Below are 20,951 nucleotides of genomic sequence, written 5' to 3'. Positions count from 1 at the left end.
GCATTGGATGAATTTAACATGTTCTAGCTGAACATAATCATATTAAACAATAAATAAATTAAGTTTTTGGTGTACTATTATCAGCTCGGTGTTTTGGTATCTAGTAACCAGGCTGACCAGACTGAAGTTCCAGCAGGGTAGGACGCTTACGACGTGCGCGCTCCCGGCCATGTGACGTTGCCGGAGGTTCACGCGCACGTACTACAAATCTACCAACAATAGCGAATGAGACGTTGACCTGCGAAGTGGAAGTGGGCGAGTTTTACTATCAACTCTTCTGCTTCAGGTTATGTATAAGGACTATTGAAGAAACTTGGTTTTTTTTTACCCACATTGGAAAGTAATTTTTCGGATTCTGTGTGTCGGTGAAGTAGAAAGAAAGAAAACTCTTCTTGACAAGTTGGGAAGTTCGTTACGTTTCGCAGGTATGGAAAGTTCTCTTCGCTTGAGTTTGTAACCGTAGCCAACTTCGCTAACAAGGTGATCCATAAGGACAGAGTTGTTAGTGTTTAAACACGAGCATGAGTGGCTTTATACTCAACTTTCCAGACGAAATGTAGTCCATGGCATGGTTAGGAAGTTTCTGTAAAGTTTTGGTCTGTATACTGGCTGGATATAGTAGGCTCATTGTTTGGGTTGACCTCGTAATCAACCAAATGAAAAGTGCTCTGATTTTTAACTTCCTTTATTACTGCTGTCATGGAGTGCAGCCCCAGCCACTTCATTTCATTGATCCTCCTACTGTTATGACTTGAGTTGGTCAGCTCTGCTATTTCGTTAGCTCTTTGTCGGTTTGTCATTGAAAACATTCCAGAAAGAAACAGAAACTAAGTGCATCATTTCCTGATGCACTTTCCTATTCATGTGCTCGCATTAGCTGCTGTGTTGATTTGTGAACGTCAGAGATCAGGTTTCCTCATGGGGGAGTGGGTGTGTGTGTGTGTGTGTGTGTGTCATGGGATTTGTGATTCCAGCATGTTGCGATGATGATGATGATGATGATGATGATGATGTATTCCCCAGAATCTCACATGCTAGTGTTGTTTCCCTTCTGTAGATGTGTGTGTGATATGAGCCACACTTTTCTAAAGCTGACACATTACACAAACATCACTGGATCATAGTCAAGGTAAGGACAGTTCAACAACCTTCACCTAATCTACATTTTGTTTTTTTGTTTTTTTTCCAGTTTATTGTCTTTTGTGAGTTGAAAGAATACTTAAACGTATCTCTGTTCACTATGTCTGTAGCCTATGAGAGATAAAAATGTCACTCCAGACATGAATTTAGTCTGTATTGGGGGGTGGAAAAGAATGGAAAGCATGTTTACTCCCACTTCATATTATGTATAAATACACTATATTGACAAAAGTTTTGGGACACCCCTCCAAATCATTGAATTCAGGTGTTGGGCTCGGCCACTTAGTTCCAGTGAAAGGAACTCTTAATGCTTCTGCATACCAAGACATTTTGGACAATTTTATGTGGACAGTTTTGTAGGAACAGTTTGGGGATGACCCCTCCCTGTTCCAACATGACTGCGAACCAGTGCACAAGCAAGGTCCATAAAGACATGAATGAGCGAGTTTGTGCAGGCCAATCAAGTTCCTCCAAACCAGAGTCCTGACCTCAACCTGATAGAACACCTTTGGGATGAATTAGAGTGGAGACTGTGAGCCAGACCAAAACTGGGACATCTGCCTTTACATGCACATGAATTTAATATGGAGTTGGCCCGCCCTTTGCAGCTATAACAGCTTCTCTTCTGGGAAGGCTTTCCACAAGGTTTAGGAGTGTGTTTATGGGAATGTTTGACCATTACTCTAGAAGTGCATTTGTGAGGTCAGGCACTGATGTTGGACAAGAAGGTCGGGCTCGCAGTTTCCGCTCTAATTCATCCCAAAGGTGTTCTGTCAGGTTGAGGTCAGGACTCTGTGCAGGCCAGTCAAGTTCCTCCAAACCAAACTCGCTCATTCATGTCTTTATGGACCTTGCTCTGTCCACTGGTTCGGAGTCATGTTGGAACAGGAAGGGGTCATCCCCAAACTGTTCCCACAAAGTTGGGAGCATAAAATTGTCCAAAATGTCTTGGTATGCTGAAGCATTAAGAGTTCCTTTCACTGGAACTAAGGGGCCAAGCCCAACCCCTGAAAAAACAACACCTGAATTCAATGATTTGGAGGGGTGTCCCAAAACTTTTGGCAATATAGTGTATTTAAAGTATGCAACTATCCAAACAGTTTCAGTCTAAGTAAAAGGAGGTCTTTGGATGACTGTAAATAATGTCTTACCCAAGCTTATGTATGTATTTCTATGTATTTTTTCAACACTTGATTAATACAGTAAAAAAAATACTTGTGATTTTCTGGCATTCAGGCATATTCAGACTGAAATGAAGTACATTCTGGTTCCTGTGTTTACTTTAATAATGCAGAATAAATAGTCCCGTCTAGGAAAGGACAAATTATACATATGTTTGACTGAAGAAACTGTTTTGCATTAACATTTATGGGCTGACTCAGCATCTGCCCTTAGATTTAAATTAGATGTGTTTTGAACAAACATGTTGTTCTTTTCTCAGTGCAGGTAAATGGTGAAATTGTGTTGTGGTCATCATGCATACGTGACAGGTCTTATCGGTTGTTCACTAAATGAAACGATTCCATAGCAAAGCTGAGGTGATAGTGGAAAGTGTATAGTGGCCTCTCTGAGATCAGACATTCCTATTAGCCATGTTCTAGCTAGGTGCGGTGAGGTATAACAAATTCTTTATTTCGTGTATGTGGGCAGTCAGATATTTGCCTGGTCATGTGGCACAATTAAACACTTATGAGGCATCTTTATCTAGGGATTTCTCTCCAATTTGGTCACTGACCATTTCCTACCCACCACTTATTGTCTCACATTGCCAGGCAAGTATACATTGTGTCACATGAACAGGCAAGTATCCACCATTCATCCAGCAGCTACCATCCAGAAATGGTTCAAATATACTTCCTTCCATTTTTTAGAACTGCTGCTCATGCTGCATCACAGGGCAGCATAACACTTAGAGGAAAGGTCTGTCTGCCCTCTTTTGCATAAATTTACTGATGATTGGCTAGTGTCTCCTGAAAGTTTGGCATATATGGCTGTGGAATTGTCAGGATATAAACTTGTGATCTCTTACCAAAAGGGTGAAAGCTTTCATTCCATTTATGATTAAAATGCTCAGGATTTCGTGATCATGGAACATCAAGCAAGTGCTTTGAGTTCTATAGTTGCTATTCGGCATAGAACCGAAAACAAAAGTGCTTGCATGTGCAAGTAATGTGCAGTCTCACTAGTTGTACATTTGTGGCTGAGCCATGTAGGTCAACCCATCTGACAAGGAAATCACAAGGATGAACATTTTAAACCACGTTGTTGATTGTTTGAGATGAACTGTCCAATACAATGGCTATGATTTGTTCTGAAGTGATCATGATGATGCCCTACTCCCTCTGAAAGCTTCACCTTTCACACTGACAACTCTGAAAGGTCTTCTCTAAAAGATTCAGAAGTAACAGCCATATTTGGAACTTGAGCCTTATTTTATAAAGTCAAAGACAGTGACTATTGGAATAGTTTTATATCACAAGAAATACACTATATTGCAGAAGATTTTGGGACATCCCTCCAAATCTCTGTGCAGGCATGTCAAGTTCCCCCACACCAAAGTCACCAAAATGTTTTGGTATGCTGAAGCATTAAGAGTTCCCTTCTCTGGAACTAAGGGGCCAAGCCCAACCCCTGAAAAACAACACCTAAATTAAATGATTTAAAGGGTTGTCCCAAAACCTTTGGCAATATAGTGTATGATTTCTGCCTGTATAGAGCCCTGACCTCAGTCCCTCAAAAACATGTTGGAATGCTGACTGTGCCCCAGGCCTTTTTGCCTGACATCAGTGACTGACCTTACTAATGTGCTTGTGGCTTAATGAGCACATATCCCCTCAGCCATAGTTAAAAAAGGGGGTTATTATGACAGTAAAGGAAGAACTTGGTCTGCTACAGATATTTAAAAGAAAGTGATAGTCAGGTGTAAACAAATGTATGGCTATATAGAGGATATGGGAATTGATCAAATGATGCAATCTCAGTGACATGTTTCTGCTAATCCAGCATTTGCTTGTGTTTATGGTTTTTGTGACAGATTACTATGAATCGACTTTTGCGTATTATTATTATTATTATTATTATTATTATTATTATTATTATTATTATTATTATTATTATACATGGAATTGTGACAGATGGTCAGTGTTTAATATTTTATAAATGTTAGTATATTCATTTTAGGCTTATTTCTAGTTTATTGAAGGCAAAGGTTTATATCAATTTACGTGTTCTTATGTTATCATTCCTGTAGTAAGTGTTGTAATTTTTGGTATTTTGAAGATTTCAGTGAGGACATGTTTGTTTAGTGTTTTTGGGAGGCACTTTCAGTGTCATCACTTTGTTAGAGTGACTTTTAAAAAGACTTTTAGGGCTTTGTGGAATCTAAGTAACATGACAAGCTGCATTTTCTGCCTTATTAACTTTAAGACAGGAAATGAAGCAGCTGTCGGGGGACTGATTGTTTATGGCTGCCATAACAAGTGATTGAAGAAACTAACTTGTATCTTCACATTAGAAACACTATATTACCAAAGGTTTTGGGACACCCCTCCAAATCACTGAATTCAGGGGTTGGGCTTGATCCAGGGAAAGGAACTGTTAATGCTTCAGCATACCAAGACATTTTGGGCAATTTCATGCTCCCAACTTTGGGGGAACAGTTTGGGGATGACCCCTTCGTGTTCCAATATGACTGCGAACCAGTGGACAGAGCAAGGTCCATAAAGACATAGATGAGTGGGTTTGGTGTGGAGGAACTTGACTGGTCTGCAAAGTCCTGACCTCAACCTGATAGAACACCTTTGGGATGAATTAGAGTGGAGACTGTGAGCCAGGCCTTCTCGTCCTACATCAGTGCCTGACCTCACAAATGCACTTCTAGAGGAATGATAAAAAAAATCCCATAAACACACTCCTAAACCTTGTGGAAAGCTTCAGAAGAGTTAAAGCTGTTGTAGCTCAAAGGGTGGGACAGCTCCATATTAAATTCATGTGCTTGTAAAGGCAGATGTCCCAAAACTTTTGGCAATATAGTATATGATGATAAAAGTATATTTAAAAATGTATATATATATTTTTTGTAAATAGAAAAAGAATTGGCTAATTAGGAATATAGTACGTCATTAAGATTAATAACAGAAATAAAACACTTCAGAGTAACTCATTTTAAAGTGGTAATGGCCACAGCCCCCAGTTGTGGATTATTTTCCTATAATATCGCACCCTGTCCAGGATTATTCCTTACTTGTATGGTGTTCTAAAGCCTAAATATGTTAAAAACCTGAATCTGTGCTGTATTTTCTGCAGGCACAAGCTGCATATTTTTCTGCGGTTATTGTGAGCAGTCAGTAGTGTCCTATATCCTGTTTCTCCGCACTCTGTCTTGCCAAAGCTGTGTTATTGTTCTCTTGGGCCTGTGCTGTGGGGTTTGTACAGAAGCACTGACAGTGGCACGTCATTCGGAGAGCAGGGACAGAGGGAGGGCCGTTATTGCCTCGTTGAACTTTGCATGGCCTCCTGTGCTTCCTGACAAAGGCTGATATGAAAAAGAGAGATGACACTCATCTACGCATACCATCAAAATGATCTTAGATCTAGTATGCATTTAAGAATGTAACTGAGTCATTTGATTAATCACTGTTACAACGCAGTGATAACACGTATTAGTCCTGTATTTCTTTCATTTTAATTTCCAGTAAAGGAATACATTATGGTTTGATGACAACAACCACTTTTCCACAGTGTTATTGTTAATCACAGAGGCAGAATGAGCTGTCCATGTATCATGGAATATCAGAAATTAATTTAATATAATATTTTACTCCACAATGTCAGATTCACCAATTTTTGTCAATTATAATTATGCTCACCAAATTAATGTTGTCTAAATCATGTTGTTTTAGGGTGAACTTATCACCTTAATAAATGTAGAATAGGGGTGTAATATACACATATAAATATATACTATAATAATAAAATTTTAGCCAATTGATAGTTATTCACGCTACTAAATTGTATGTTTTTTAAAAATATTCTAGTGTTCTTATGAGATTTAATGTGATCATGTTTGAAACTGTAAGCAGACTTGATTTGCTGTATTAAGTGTTTATTTCTGTCTTGAATTCATGAGAAATGAACAGTATTTTTACATTTATGTCTAACAGCAAATCCATTTGCGTCATGCTAACAGACCTGGCATATAGACTCTAATGTGTACTGTGAAACAGAGACGCTGCTTAAACTAATAGTACAGCGGCATCATCTTGCAGTATTCCCGAGCTAGCTTATAGCTTGCTGAAGGCTGATTCCCAAACAAAGCCAACTAGATAAGGTTCTCATTAAAAAAAGCTGGCTAGTTAACACTTTAATGTACTACAACAGCCTGTTGGAAAAAAGTCATCATGCTTAAATGTGATGAGTTTATATGCAGTAACCATCTGTTTAACTGAGAAAAGATTTATTAAGAACAAATGGATTAGTCTCCATAATAACGTGTGCAGATGCCAGACTGGATTTTTCATACAGTTCCAGATCGAATACAAGGTTGAATTTCTTGCCTGATATTAAAATTTTATAATGTTCTTTAACAAGGCTTTCCCAGCCATCATCTTCACTGCTGTTGTCTTCATGTAGAAACTATTACCCCAGGGCAAAGTGACTGTGTCTGTGTAGCCATGGGAGCAGTTGTGTCTTTGTGTTTGACTTGGGTTACCACTGTAGACTATTAATAGAGGACAGTAGAGTGCGGGTAGTCCTGCTGTGCCTTTGCTTCCTTGATATTGGACACCTTCGTTTGTTGCAGCATTCTCTTTCGTGGGTTTGCTTTACACACGACCTGCTGCTACATGGCCTTTTTTTCACAGCCGAGAAAAACGTGAATGGTACATGAGTCATTACAGTTATTATGATTACTTTGCAATATATTATATATACACAAATTGCTAGCTTTATATATCTTAATGATTCTCTGAATCAGTGGAATACAGTTCTACTCCATACACACACACACACACACCAATCAGGCATAACATTATAAGCACTGAGTGGTGACGTGAATAACACTGATTATCTCCTCATCATGGCACCTGTTAGTGGGTGGGATATATTAGGTAGCAAGTGAACATTTTGTCCTCAAAGTTGATGTGTTAGAAGCAGGAAAAATGGGTTTGACAAGGGCCAAATTGTGATGTCTAGACGACTGGATCAGAGCATCTCCAAAACTGCAGCTCTTGTGGGGTGTTCCCGGTCTGCAGTGCTCAGTATCTATCAAGTGTATCTTTTAAAGTCCTGTAAGTTGTGAGGTGGGGCCCATGGAGGGTATCTGCTGCTAACATCTTGGTGCCAGATACCACAGAACCATGGCTCCATGCCTCAGAGTCCATCCCTCGACGGCTCAGGGCTGTTTTGGTAGGTCTTTAATTACACAAGTGTTTTTTTGTTTTGTTTTGTTTTTTTTGTTGTTATTCATAATATTTACTGAGCTTTTTAATATAACCCATAACAATATAACAAGTATTACAAGGAAAACAAAAGAGAACCAACAATAACGAACAAAAATACCACATAGCTTAGTATTACATAAGTTTTACAAACAGGTGTGCTTAATAATAAATAATACTGAAAGTAGCAATGTCAGTAGAAAATGAAAAAAGAAATATCTTAAAAAATCAGGTGGTAATTAGATTATAATAGATAATAGTTCTTGTAATATAATCAGTCATAGATGAGGCTCTAAATAGTTCAGATCCAAGCTCTTTAGAATTGAGCTGTTTTCAGACATTTTAGTGGGATCAATTAAAAAAATAACCTTGTGCTTCCCTTTAATCAATGGAGCACTGATCCAATTCAGCAAAATATTTTTTCTGTCAGCAAAGGATAAAATATTTCATCGATTTCTATTAGCAGATGTTTTAATGGATCCACTTGGTACTTTTAAGACCAGTGAGACTGGATCAAAGATCTTTTCCTTTTGCACCAGAGACCAATACCTCTGCAATCTTTTACATAACTGCAGTGTTTTTGATAAATTACTTAAATTTTTGTAATGCACAGCTACCTACTGGACTCCTGGTGGTCCAGTGTCAGGACGCCGTGTTCTCATTGCTGTTGCCCAGGTTTAATTCCCAGGCAGGGAGCTAACCCAGCCATTGAAGTGTTAACTCACTCAACCCTCCCTCTTATAAAATGGGAGGGTTGCATCAGGAACGGCATCCAGTGTAAAACCTTTTGCCAAATCAAAACATGCGGACCAAATGAGCCTCTGTGGCGACCCTGAACAGGGAGCAGCCGAAAGAACAACAACAACAACAACAGTATACAAAGCTACCTGTACAAAGTTATCCATTTCTGAAAACATGTACACATAAATGACGTTATTAACATAGAGGTCCATGTTGGAGTTTGGCAGCATTAAAGTAAATATTCTAAAACATATACTTTTGCATCTGAGATCTATTTGGCTGAGCTGTATTTTCAAAGCCTAATCCTCAATATGCACATCCCTGCAACAATAATAACAATAACTGAATTCTGGACTAAAGTTTTTTAAACCAATAAAACCATTAAACTAATGCCTTATCGACACTATACAATTTTCAAACCAGAAGAAATGCTTTGCTGCTCACATTACACCACTTATCACTAGTGAGCTGTTTTATGGGCATAGCAGTGTGCACACTATGCAAGCAATTGCAACATGGCTCACAAACAACATGATCTTTCACCTGGAGAGAGAGATCCCAGCTGACTTTATCCCCAAATCCCGTTTTCTCACAAAAAATAAACACAAAAAAAGAACTGTTTAGGTATGAAATTCCATATAATTTCTTGCCCTTACCTTTACCCAAACACATTTTCTCTGTATCCTCAATCATGGGAGAAAATCGGTAAATACTATGGAACTAAGACCTAAGAAAAAATAAAATCTCTATTGACTAATGCTAATTCTCATACGCATGCACCTTAATGTAGACTCTATGCTATGACTCTGTCTTAAAGGCTATTAAATAAGGCATTAATATAGTTAGCATACTTCTAAAGATCTTTGTAAAACTTGTAACAGTAAAAGAATATTGTGTATACTGTCATACTGTAAGTCTGGGATAAGGAGCTATTTACAATCACGTTGCATATTGTTCTCAGACCTGTACAGTCACGCGATAAATACCATAAGAAACAAAGTACAAATGAGGGGCTTTTGCATCGAAATGATTATTTATTAATCTTTATGAACACTTGAGAAGCAGATGCACCCTTAAGTCATTATTAGGATTAGATAGTGCTGAAATATAGCTCTGTGGGCAATCACAAATACCTCATTTTATGAGTATTGTAAAGTATAGAGCTTAGGCTGGTCCCACATTAGCTTTAATAGGCGTTGGTCTTTAGTGTAAGTTTATAAGTGCAGTATTTACTTGCAGAACTTTCAGTCGATGTTTCGAAACAGCCAGGCTTGGGTGGCTTCTTTTGTGTGTTTCAAAGTAAGTGTCATCCTAGTAGGAGCTGTGTGGTGAGGCTCTTGTATCTCAGTCTGCACACGCTCTGAATAAATGATAGGAGTCCTACTTCAGCAACCAAGTACCAATCCACCGGCTGCTATCCTGAGCCAGTAAACTCATTCTTCAGTGCTCCTAAGGTGTGTGATAACAAGTGTCCAGTTTAGTCTCGAAAACAGCTATTTGCACTTCTCAGGTTTGTTTTTTTTTTAATTCCAGATAGATCTCCTTTTACTTTCCCCTGAACCACCAGCATAATCCATAATGTCCAACATTGAGACACAGAGACATATAGGCCAACATCTGGACGATTACACAATGCTCAAAGAACAAACTATCAAACTGAGCAGCAGGGTACATACTTATGCTCACACTGATAATTCCCTAGCTCACTTCAAGACATAAGATGTTACACAAATCAAGTTTAAGTAATACTCTACAAGTAACCCACATACGTAATGGTTTTTTTTTTTTTTTTTTGTGCTGTCAATGGCCAATTTTGACACACATGATGGCATATTGGACTGAAATGATTGCAAATTAATTTGAAATTAGTTTCATCATTTTATTTCTGTATCCTCAGGACGTGTGTGGAGTATGTGGGCCAGTTGTTGTAACTGGCTCTGCCTGGACTCGCCCACTGTGGAGGAAAGCAGCAACCACAGATCTAGCTCACGCCATCAGGCGTATACTAACTCAGGCTACAGCAGCTACCCATCTCCTACAGCTCCCGAACACATGTGTAAGGCTTGCGGAGGCCGTTTTGACGCTCTTGAAAGAAAGGTAATGAGCATCAGCGGCAGGTATCTAACAAGAGTGGCTTCCTGGGCTTGTTATCAGTTAAGCTTAATGCAAAGATTTGCTTGAGCAGCTTGAATCATTGTTAGTGACATGGTTTTTGCTGTTTTAAATCATCTGCAGCACAGTAGCTGTTCTAATAATCTCTTGAGAAAATACCCATTTCAAAAGGTGGTTTGGTAATTAGGGATAATTACCAAATTATGGATTGATGCACTGAGAACATGACAACACTTCCCTGCTTAAAGAAAAACACCAAACGGAAAAGTTTCAATTGAAAAACTAACTCTTTTAAATTAAGAAAAGAGACGGCGACGGTGTTGGAGTCAGCTTTAAGCATAGAATAGCTAGTATATTTATTATTCACGTTGAAGAAATCATGACATGTGCTTAATAAAGCATGGCCTTTCCTTTCCTAGTTTTTCTGGGATTTCCCTGGGAACACTGCAGTAAAGATCAGCACCTTATAAACTGATGGAAAAGCAGGATTTATTTACAAAACGAAGAACACAGGAAACTGCGCTGTGTCTAAGCCATTTCTGACATGCAGCCAAATAACAAGATGTTTTATTCAGTACAGATCAAATCATTTTTCTATGAAGTAGATTAGCTGGAATGCTGAATTGTCTAGTTTGTGATTAATGTGTAAGATATGGCTAAAGAGGATTTTCAGAGGCGGGGTGTGCGTGCATGTTTGCATGTTTGTGTGTGGTGTGTTATTGATCAACTCACAGCTGAGTGGAGACAGACACTGAACGCTGTCTACTGCTTAGCAAAACAATACATATTCCATGTTCATTTCCATGTACTATATTTCTATGTGCACATCCTGTTCATCACTCAGTTCTGACCATCACACTCTCTCTCTCTCACTCTCTCTCTCTCTCTTTCTTTTTACAGCATGTATGTGTAGACTGCAAAAAGAATTACTGTAGCCGCTGCTCAGCTCAGTTAGAGCCTCATCCGCGGCTGTGCCACACGTGTCAGCGTTTCCATGGTACCATGTTCGAGCGGGCGGAGCTGATGAAGCTAAAAGTAAAGGACTTGAGGGACTACCTTCATTTGCATGAAATCCCTACGCAAATGTGCAGAGAGAAAGAGGAACTTGTGGAGCTGGTCCTTGGTCAGCAGACCCCTACCTCTGGTTCATCCACACCAAGCGAGACACATGCACACACACCTCTGTCTGAGCAGGAAATGATCTCTGAACCGACCACAGTCACTGAGCAACCCTCTGCAGGAAGTGGTGTCATGACCGACCTGACTTCCCAGTCACAGACTGAAGGGGACGGGCAGGTAAGGAGAAGAAGTGCTGATAAGCCTTTACAATGTTTACACTTTGCAAGCTTACAAGTTTAATACTTTTTGGTGGTTCGTGAAGATATTATTTTAGAAATAAAAATCCAGTGGTGTGTGCTATAAGAAAATAACACATGAAGTTGATTATTGTCCAATAACAGCACAACCCAAAGGGTTTTCTTCCTCTTTTACCACAACAACTGCCAACACTAACATTTTTTATTTAAAGAACATCGCTTGCTTGGTTGCTTACATCTATATTTATAGTTGTACAGCAACTGTAAAAGCAAGTTATTTACATTATTATTTGTTTTTACGACAACAGTTGCTCCCTCACCAAGCTCTCTCTATTTTTTTTTTTTTTTTTTTTTAACTTTCTTGAAATTAATATGACAAAATAGATGCAGTTTATCATGTTACAGAAATTGCAAAAGCCTCTTCCATGATGGAAAACATGAACCCGTAACTGTTACAAAGTGCTGACCACTTTCATAAACATTAAATAAACATCGTGATACAGAGAACTTTAACAATTTGATATCTTTATAAATCTGTTCACATGTAGAACATTCCAATTTGTTAGTATAGAAACTATAACATATTTGAACAAGCGCGTTAATATAAACCTGTGATTAAATAATTGACAGTCACTGCTGTAAGAGCTGTATAGAAAACTAATCACCACCTTCAGATTGGACTTTAGCTGTGCTGTGGTATTTGTTTATTTATTGTTTGTTTGGTTTTTTGTTAATAATGTCCCTCTTTGCTTCCATCCAACTTCAACAGTTCTTGATTCGGTGTGATATGTATGCTTCAGATTGTTTTGTATTTTTGGTGTGTACAGTTTCCTTCAAAAGAAACAAAAATGTTAGTGTATTATTATTATCAGGCATAACATTCTGAGCACTGAGAGATGAAGTGACTAACACTGATTATCTCCTCATCATGGCACCTGTTAGTGGGATATATTAGGCAGCAAGTGAACATTTTGTCCTCAAAGCTGATGTGTTAGAAGCAGGAAAATTGGGCAAGCGTAAGGATTTGAGGGAGTTTGACAAAGGACCAAATTGTGATGGCTAGACGACTGGATCAGAGCATCTCCAAAACTGCAGCTCTTGTGGGGTGTTCCCGGTCTGCAGTGGTCAGTATCTATCAAAAGTGGTCCAAGGAACGAACAGTGGTGAACTGGCGACAGGGTCATGGACAGCCCATGGAAGTTACTGTTGCTCAAACTGCTGAAGAAGTTAATGCTGGTTCTGATAGAAAGGTGTCAGAATACACAGTGCATGATGGGTCAGGGCTGTTTTGGCGGCAAAAGGGGGACCAACACAATATTAGGCAGGTGGTTATAATGTTATGCCTGATTGTTGTATATTTATATCTAAACGGGAACTTTACTCTGATTCGCATTTGGGAGCAGGGTTACAGTTTACATTTAGGAACTGAAGGAAACATGGGTAAAAGTTGGAGAATATTCTGAGAATGAACTGGTTCTGGGAAAGGAAAAAAAGTTAAAATGACATATCTCGGAGCTATTCTGTAGTGACCATGGTATAAGAACATTGTAAAATATGTAAAATTATGCAATTGTTGAGGGTAGTGTCCTGGTTTAAACTGCATAAGAACTTCCATCATGTAATCCTATATTTCTCTATTTCTCTGACATAATTTCAAAGCTATCAAAGACTTAAAAAGTGCAAAAAATATTCTAGCTAACTTAATATTTAAAATATTCCTGTCATGTTCATGCTTTTGTTTAAAAGGCCTATATGTTCTTCTTTACCTGCAGCCACACTTTACACAGAATGATGCAGAAAAACACAGTAAACAGCAGCTCTGAGAATGAACAGACTGATTGGAGCTGCTAGGAAGGCTAATAAGCATCTCTTAATAAGCATCTTAGCATGCACAGAACATGAAATCTTGAGGTGGATGGACCACAGCAGCAGAAGACCACCTTGGGTTTCTTTTTTGTTAGGAATCTGAGGCCATCATATACAGACTCACTCAATCTGGATAGTTGAAAATCACCTGGTCTTTTTCCAGGCTTTAACTGTCCAGTTTGGGCGAGTCTGTGCCCAGGATAGCCTCAGATTCTTGGCTGACAAGAGCGGATCCTGATGTGGTCTTCTGCTGTTGTGGCTTGTCAACCTCAAGGTTTTGACGTGTCGAACAGGTGTTCCTAATAAAGTGAATAGTCAGTGTATATCAACATATCGATACCAGTTCCAACCTTTAAGCAATTTCATGTGCAATTGAATGTAGGCAACAACGCAATCTATTTAAGAGTGGAAAGAAATGATGCCTGTGATTTTTGACCTTTAGATTGAGTCAGTGGCAGAGGAGCCAATTGATGTTGAGGAGACAGAGCTTCAGAGGGCACAGGAATGCCAGGTAGATTAATATCAGTCTTTTATATTCCTGTTGCTGCTACACAGCTAGGAGTGTGAAACGAAGAAGAGGACAAGAAAGTGTCACTTTGGAGCATAGAGAAAAGAAAAACCATGGTCACATTTTAAACTGTGTAATTTATGGCTTGTTATTCATGTCTGCTTAAAGATGTGAATTTGGAACCAACTTGAAGGACAAAATTGAGATATTTATAATGTCCTCTCCTTCATTTAGTTCCTAGCTAGCAAACTTGGACCATGCTCTGCTTTTTTATTCCGCACAATCTTTATAACTGAGCTTGGATATGGAATCGTTAGTCTTTTCTTCTTAAACTTCTTATAGTTAAAAGGAAATAACCAGGTTTTTGTAACCATTAACAGTTTAGCTAGAAAATGCTCTTCTAGGTCACACCTAATGCTAATTCATCCTATATTTGTTAATCGCTATGTTATATAAAAAGTAAACCTGATTGGTGTCAGAATTGAGTAATTAAGCGATTGCTTAAAGCTGTTTATTGGATGCGTGTTGTTCCTATAGAAGCTCACATGCTTTCAGTCTTGAATTAATGAATTAATTAGTAGATATATAGCTAAACAAAATGATCAGGAATGTTTGAGACATACACAGTTATATCTTACAATGATTCTCTGATCTAGCTGCCGACACGTCACGTCAGAACTTCTCGACTGATAGTCAGAAGCTGATAATTACAGTGATTATGATATGACATGTCACACGATTAAATCCAACAAGTGAAATATCCTAAATGATGTAATTGTGACTCTCACTTAAAAACTTTCTGCCTTATCCTTTACTGACAAGTATTCCTCCCCCTCCTTATTTAGTTTATAAAATCCATTTTACACATGATCAGGCCGAGAGGCTGGTGCTCTGTGGTTTGTAGGGGAATTTCCTTCTTTGCTTGAGAAACGTACTTAAACATGAGCATGTGTTGGCCTAAAGAGTATCTAGCATGTAAGCTTGATGCGATTGTGATTAAAAACTTACTGCCAACAGTTGGAATAACTGACAGAATTCATGTCTATTCCACTTTGAGGATAAATTCATTTCTAGTAAACTCAGGAGGATGTAATCAGAGATCCAGTAAATATCCCAATGTCATTGTGAGGACACAAAGATCAGACGTGCAGTTTAGCCATAACACGCTTGAATCCGGCCCTGCTGTGTAATGAACTTCAAGTGTGTCCTGGTATGCATGGTGGCACATGGCTGGACTTTCTGGCTTTTCTTCTTCTGCTTTCTGTGTCTGTTGCATTGAAATGCTTTAAGTGTTTGTAGCATGGGTGTGTGGGCTTTCTCATCCGTCAGCAGTCAAGTGATCAAACAGTGACAAGTCACATTTCTGTAGGCATGAATTTGCCTGGAATGATTGTGCTTCCTATTACAGCTAAATGTTGTACTTTGCCTTGAATTATATTTTGCAATCGCCACAAATCTAAGTTCCCTTTCTTGCCCAGGTCTTATGTGAAGGGGAGTTTTTCTAGCCAGCAACATCATGTTAACATCCCTGTGGTATAATGCAGAGAGATGATGTGTCGCCTTGTTCTTTCACACATTAGAGGCAAACAGACTTGCTCAGACTTGAATATGTTCTCCATGCCAAATCTAAATTGAACCTAGGTCTCATAAAGACACACTGCTAGTTGGTTCCTGTTTTGGGTATCCTATTTACATCCAGCAAATATAAAGGTGATATTTACATTCTGTGTGTGTAGCCGGAGGAGAGAGAAAGGTATGATACTGTCCTCCCATATGCTAGAATTTACCAGTAAATATAAATCTGATGAGTTGAATTCCCAGGTATATATCAAATCTTTAAATTATTTACAGGCTTTTGAAGACCTGAGTAAGGAACTGCTTTTCGCTGTTGTATTCAGCAGTGCCAGAAAAATGAATCTGAAAGTAAAGTGGATTTTTTGGAAAAATTCCCATGCAAACAGGAGAAAGTGAGAACATCAGCAGTAATGTGTAATGTAGGAGAGATTTATCTGACTTATCTTATGTAGCGTTTTGCAAAAAATATTTTGGTTTTATGTTTGAGTTACAGGAAATGATTAACTAGATTATAATAGTCATAAAATTGTCCAAAAGTCATAAAATGAACTTCCAGTTTTCAGACCCATTTTGTTTGTCCCCATAAACAAACCCACTCTTGTTATTTTTATCTCTCATTTCTCTCTCTCATCAGTTTCATGCATTTCCTGCTTTGTTTCTTTCTCACTCTTAGTCAACAGACTCGGATGAGGCGTTGCCCTCAGGTAGGCGGGCATCTCTCTCAGACATCTCCTCAGTGGAGGATATCGAGGCTCTGAGTGTACGTCAGTTAAAAGAAATCTTGGCCAGGAACTTCGTCAACTACAAGGGCTGTTGTGAAAAATGGGAATTGATGGAGCGAGTCACACGCCTCTATCATGACTCGAAGGATCTGCAGAACCTAGGTGAGACATATTCACATTCACGTATCATGGAAAAGTGAAAATTAAAAATGAAAAGATTCTTACCCACTTGGCTACACAGGTTATTTAGACCATCAACTGTTAAGCATGAAATTATAGTGCTCGATTTTTCATCTTCCATTTATATGCAGATTCTTCAGCAGCAGCCACCCTGGAAGAAAACATGTGTAAGATCTGCATGGACTCGCCAATCGACTGTGTACTTCTGGAATGTGGACACATGGTCACGTGCACAAAGTGCGGCAAGCGCATGAGCGAATGCCCCATCTGCAGACAGTATGTGGTCCGGGCTGTGCATGTTTTCCGATCCTGAACCAGCGCATCTTTTGGTTGGGGGATGAAAAACTTTCCCGTTTTTTTCCTCTTTTTTATATAAACACTTTGCCCAAGGACGAGCCTTCTCTGCCCTGCTGCTTCATTTGACCTTCCAGCAGCTGTTGAACTGTGAATAATGGAAAACTCGATACACTAGCAATAATTTTTCTTGTGTCTTGTGTTTAGCAGGGTTTGCGGTTATTAAATTCTACAGTGCATAGTTTGAAACTACTGCGCACATACTACGGTGCTGGTACATTACATGGAATTTTTAGATTCAGGGTGTAGTGTTACAAATAAATAAATGATCTAAACCCTGTTACAGCTCCAGTTTAAACAATTCAAAATGACCAACATTTATCCACGCAAAAATTCTGGTTATGTGGAAGACAGCAACATTATAAGCTCTCCAAACTAAAACTTAATTAACCTTCTCCAAAAGCAAGTACAATATCAGTATTGCACTCCTGTCCAAGCAGAGCACAACACTGACACTCCCACATCCCATAATGACATCTGTAGGCTGCATAGGGTCAAATCTGAGTACACTTGTATGACAAGCATGATGGAACACAGTGACAGTTTGACACGCCTGAAAAATCACCAAATCTCACACAGCAGGTTGCACTACAATAGGTCCCACAAACTCCAGGTGAATTTGAGCATCCAGTCAGAGGAACCTAACAGGAAATATCTCAAGATATCCGATTCTCACAGGACTGATGTTATTAAAAGCTAGGCAAGACGTAACCTAGTATCCAGAATGAAATGATGCATACAACTTGTTTGTTTATTCATTTTCATTTAGGTAACAGCATTACTCTTGCTCCTCTCATCTACTGCAGTGAAGATACTCAGAATTCATCTTCAGAAGTCCAGATTTAGGATTAGGTTTATGACTTAGATGTTGCCATTCATTTGAGTGATAATTGATTAATATTGGATGCATTCCAAGCAGAACCTTCAGATTCACAAGCAAAGGTAATGAATTTGCTATAAAACTACAGAATCCCAGTGAGATATATATATATATATATATACACATATATATACCATTTACAGACTTATTTTTCATTACAGAGTTATTTTTCTAGAAATGTTTCCATTGCTTTACAAAAATGAGTGAAGATCATCTGCCATTTAATATTCCATCAAGTGAAGATTTCTGTATCGATGCAAAATATAATATAATACAATGTCACTTTGAGTAGCAGTTTAATAGCTAAGAGAGTCTTCAGATGGATGATGAATGACGCACGCCCCCATTTTAAGAAAATGAGTGCATATAGATATACAACTATGCTAACAAACATGCCTTAATGTTCTTTCTCTCTGAGGCCTTTTGTCTAAACCTGTAAAGTAACAACTAAATTTGTGCTGCTATACTCACTATGTTAACTCTGTGTGACCTGAACATGCAGAGGGTCTGCTCACTGTTTTGACTTTAATGTCGCCTTTTACTGGTACTTGATACTGATCAAAGCTCACAGTAGACTCAGTTTTAAATGATGTGTGGCATTGCAGTGCTCTCTGTGGGCTTCAGAATATCACAGTGCTACATTGGCGTTAGATTGGCAGAATCTAACCGGGCTTTCACTGGAAGACCATTGTACAGTTACAGCCTCTCGGCAATAGGAACCGGTTGCAGGAAGTAGGTGAAATATTAGCAGCATTTCAGCCCTATGCACTGATGCAAGTCTAGATACTGTGCCAAAATAAGATTACAGTCTCTGTCTATGGCACTCTACGGCTCTAAATGACTGCTAATACATCTCAATGCCTTCAGATTTCCCAGATTAGTGGAAATTGATCATGAAAGTCATTTATACTGAAGTACTTTTGGGACCGAGAGCGCTGAAACAGAAATGTGCCTTTAACATGTTGCAGAGCTTAGCAAAGTCTGAGATGTGTTTTTGTTTTTTTTAATTGAAACCTTTATGAGAAACCTTTACATGACAGCACCTTAAATCATGACAGATATTGTATGATAACTGTTTGGTTGGTTGTTTTGTTTGTTTTTAACTAATAAACCTTTCTGCATCTCAAAGGGCTGTTCCAAAATGTTCAGTTGTTCGTCTTCGGGTCACTTTTAATATCTGCTGTTGGTACGGTCCAGGGACCAGCACGGTTCTCAGATGCTGTAGAATAGCCAGTGCTATTGTTACTGATCGAATAAAAAACAATTTGTAACTTAATGCCTTAATCTTTCTTTCTCTACAAGAGTTGTTTTAAAAAGAACCTGGGATGTCTGCTGAGATCTTCGGTATCGTCATATATTGTAATGCTTTCTTTCATTTAGAGAAGGCATGGTCTTCTCTAGAGAAGAGAAGAGAGAAGACATGGTCTCTGTTTGTAAACTCATCAATCGTGTCAGATATGGTTTCCTTTTTCTTGATTCGGATACAATGTCCGTTTATATCAAGAGAAATTTGCTCTTTGGAGAAAACTACGTGCTAGATTAACTAATTCAATCGTCTTGTATGTTTTTCTTAAGGAGTTTTTATTAAAAAAAAAAAAAAAAAAAAACCTTCCTGGATTTTGTTTTGTCAGGTTCTTACCTCCTAATGACGCTGTGGTATTTGGAACAGTAGGACCAGTTCATCCAGTTCCTCAGTAAATATGTACTGGTACAATGTGCGTATGCACACAAATCGCATACACTTGCATTCTGTAAGTGTTCAGTCTCGAGGATAAATTCAAGACTCAAAGAACTTTATTAATCCCAGGGGGAAATTCCTTTGCCATGTTACAGTTGCTCTAATGGAAATAAAAATATAAGAGAAAAAAGAAATATGAAAATAAAATATAAGAGAAAAAGAAAGAAATATATACACTGTTTTATAAACTGTAAAAAAGAATAAATAAATAAATACAAATACTAATGTAGAGCTGTAATATTGCACACAAGGATTGTAATTAGGTGATAATGGTACCGTAGTTTGTACATTATTGGAGAAAATGGTGAAATTGTAATGTGCATGAAAAGGCCTATAATTACTAAAAGCACTATTGCGCATGAAATTGCACATGAAAAAAAAAATGTCCCGACACTTAAAGCGAGGAATTGTACAGTTTTATTGCCACAGGGATGAAAGATTTCCTAAAGCGCTCAGTGCCACACTTGGCAGTGATCAGTCTCTGGCTGAATGTGCTCTTCTGATTAACTGTGTAGTGGATGAGAAGGGTTGTCCAGGACTGAATGGAGTTTTGACAGCATTCATCAATCAAATCAAATCATCAAAAACACCACTGTGTTCAGAATTATTAGCCATATTGTAAAAGATTCATATGGTTTAATGTTCAGAATATTAACCCAACACAAAACACCCTGGGAGACTGTTTGCACATTACAGAATTAGTACTGTACACACTGATAAGGGGTTCACAATTGACCAATTGATTGTCCAGCCCTTAATTAAATTTTGAAAAGCACTGCTGTGGTCATATGTATGGGGTATATTACGCAGATAAGAAAGAGCAAACGATCTGGGTGGAGTTTCTTTATTATGTTACAGGTTATTGTTAACAGCTTTACACATAATAGATGCCAGTGATTCAGCTCTCCATGTATACCAGCAGATGAAAGCAAATATGCATACACACCTAGAAAATGATCCCTGTGTTGATGACATACAATTATAAGTTTAAATTAGAACCCACGTCAGGTCAGTGTAATCTAACATTAAATAAGATATATATATATATATATATATATATATATATATATATATATGTGCAAATAAAAGACACATTAAAAGATTAGAGAGGTGTTTGGTTTTGAGTTAGATATTTAATTAAGGATATACATGGATGTGCAAAGACTTCTCATCCAATTATATATAGACCAGGAGTATATAAAATACTTATTTTCTGGTGTTATGTTGTGTCTGGTGTTGAGGAGTGTTTGAGATGGAGAGGAATACAGGCAAAATATGTGGGTGTGTTTGAATAGTAATTACGTGGTCAGCTGAATATGTAAAACCTCATCACCATTTGAAAATAGTCATCGAGTAAGACACGAAACAGGGATGTTTTACAC

General features: G+C 38.3%; 1 protein-coding gene across 4 annotated transcripts; it reads left to right on the top strand.

The window, feature by feature from the left end:
* The first annotated feature begins 191 nt into the window (after window positions 1-191).
* On the top strand, window positions 192-19,107 carry rffl (ring finger and FYVE-like domain containing E3 ubiquitin protein ligase). Of its 4 annotated transcripts, none has more exons than XM_058412972.1 (7): window positions 195-425; window positions 1,058-1,129; window positions 10,216-10,415; window positions 11,331-11,726; window positions 14,055-14,123; window positions 16,369-16,579; window positions 16,729-19,107. In XM_058412972.1, the coding sequence occupies exons 3-7, from the start codon at window positions 10,230-10,232 to the stop codon at window positions 16,908-16,910; spliced, it is 1,044 nt and encodes a 347-aa protein (XP_058268955.1). In that variant the 5' UTR covers window positions 195-425; window positions 1,058-1,129; window positions 10,216-10,229; the 3' UTR covers window positions 16,911-19,107. The 4 variants fall into 4 exon arrangements, with proteins under 4 accessions (XP_058268958.1, XP_058268955.1, XP_058268959.1 ...); XM_058412974.1 differs by having other exon boundaries at window positions 203-286; XM_058412975.1 differs by lacking the exon at window positions 1,058-1,129 and having other exon boundaries at window positions 192-425.
* Window positions 19,108-20,951: the final 1,844 nt, after the last annotated feature.

The sequence above is a fragment of the Hemibagrus wyckioides genome, linkage group LG17, assembly GCF_019097595.1.
Source record: "Hemibagrus wyckioides isolate EC202008001 linkage group LG17, SWU_Hwy_1.0, whole genome shotgun sequence".
NCBI classification, from domain to species: domain Eukaryota; kingdom Metazoa; phylum Chordata; class Actinopteri; order Siluriformes; family Bagridae; genus Hemibagrus; species Hemibagrus wyckioides.
The sequence above is the reverse complement of the archived record's forward strand: the minus strand, read 5'-3'. Positions and strand labels throughout refer to the sequence as shown.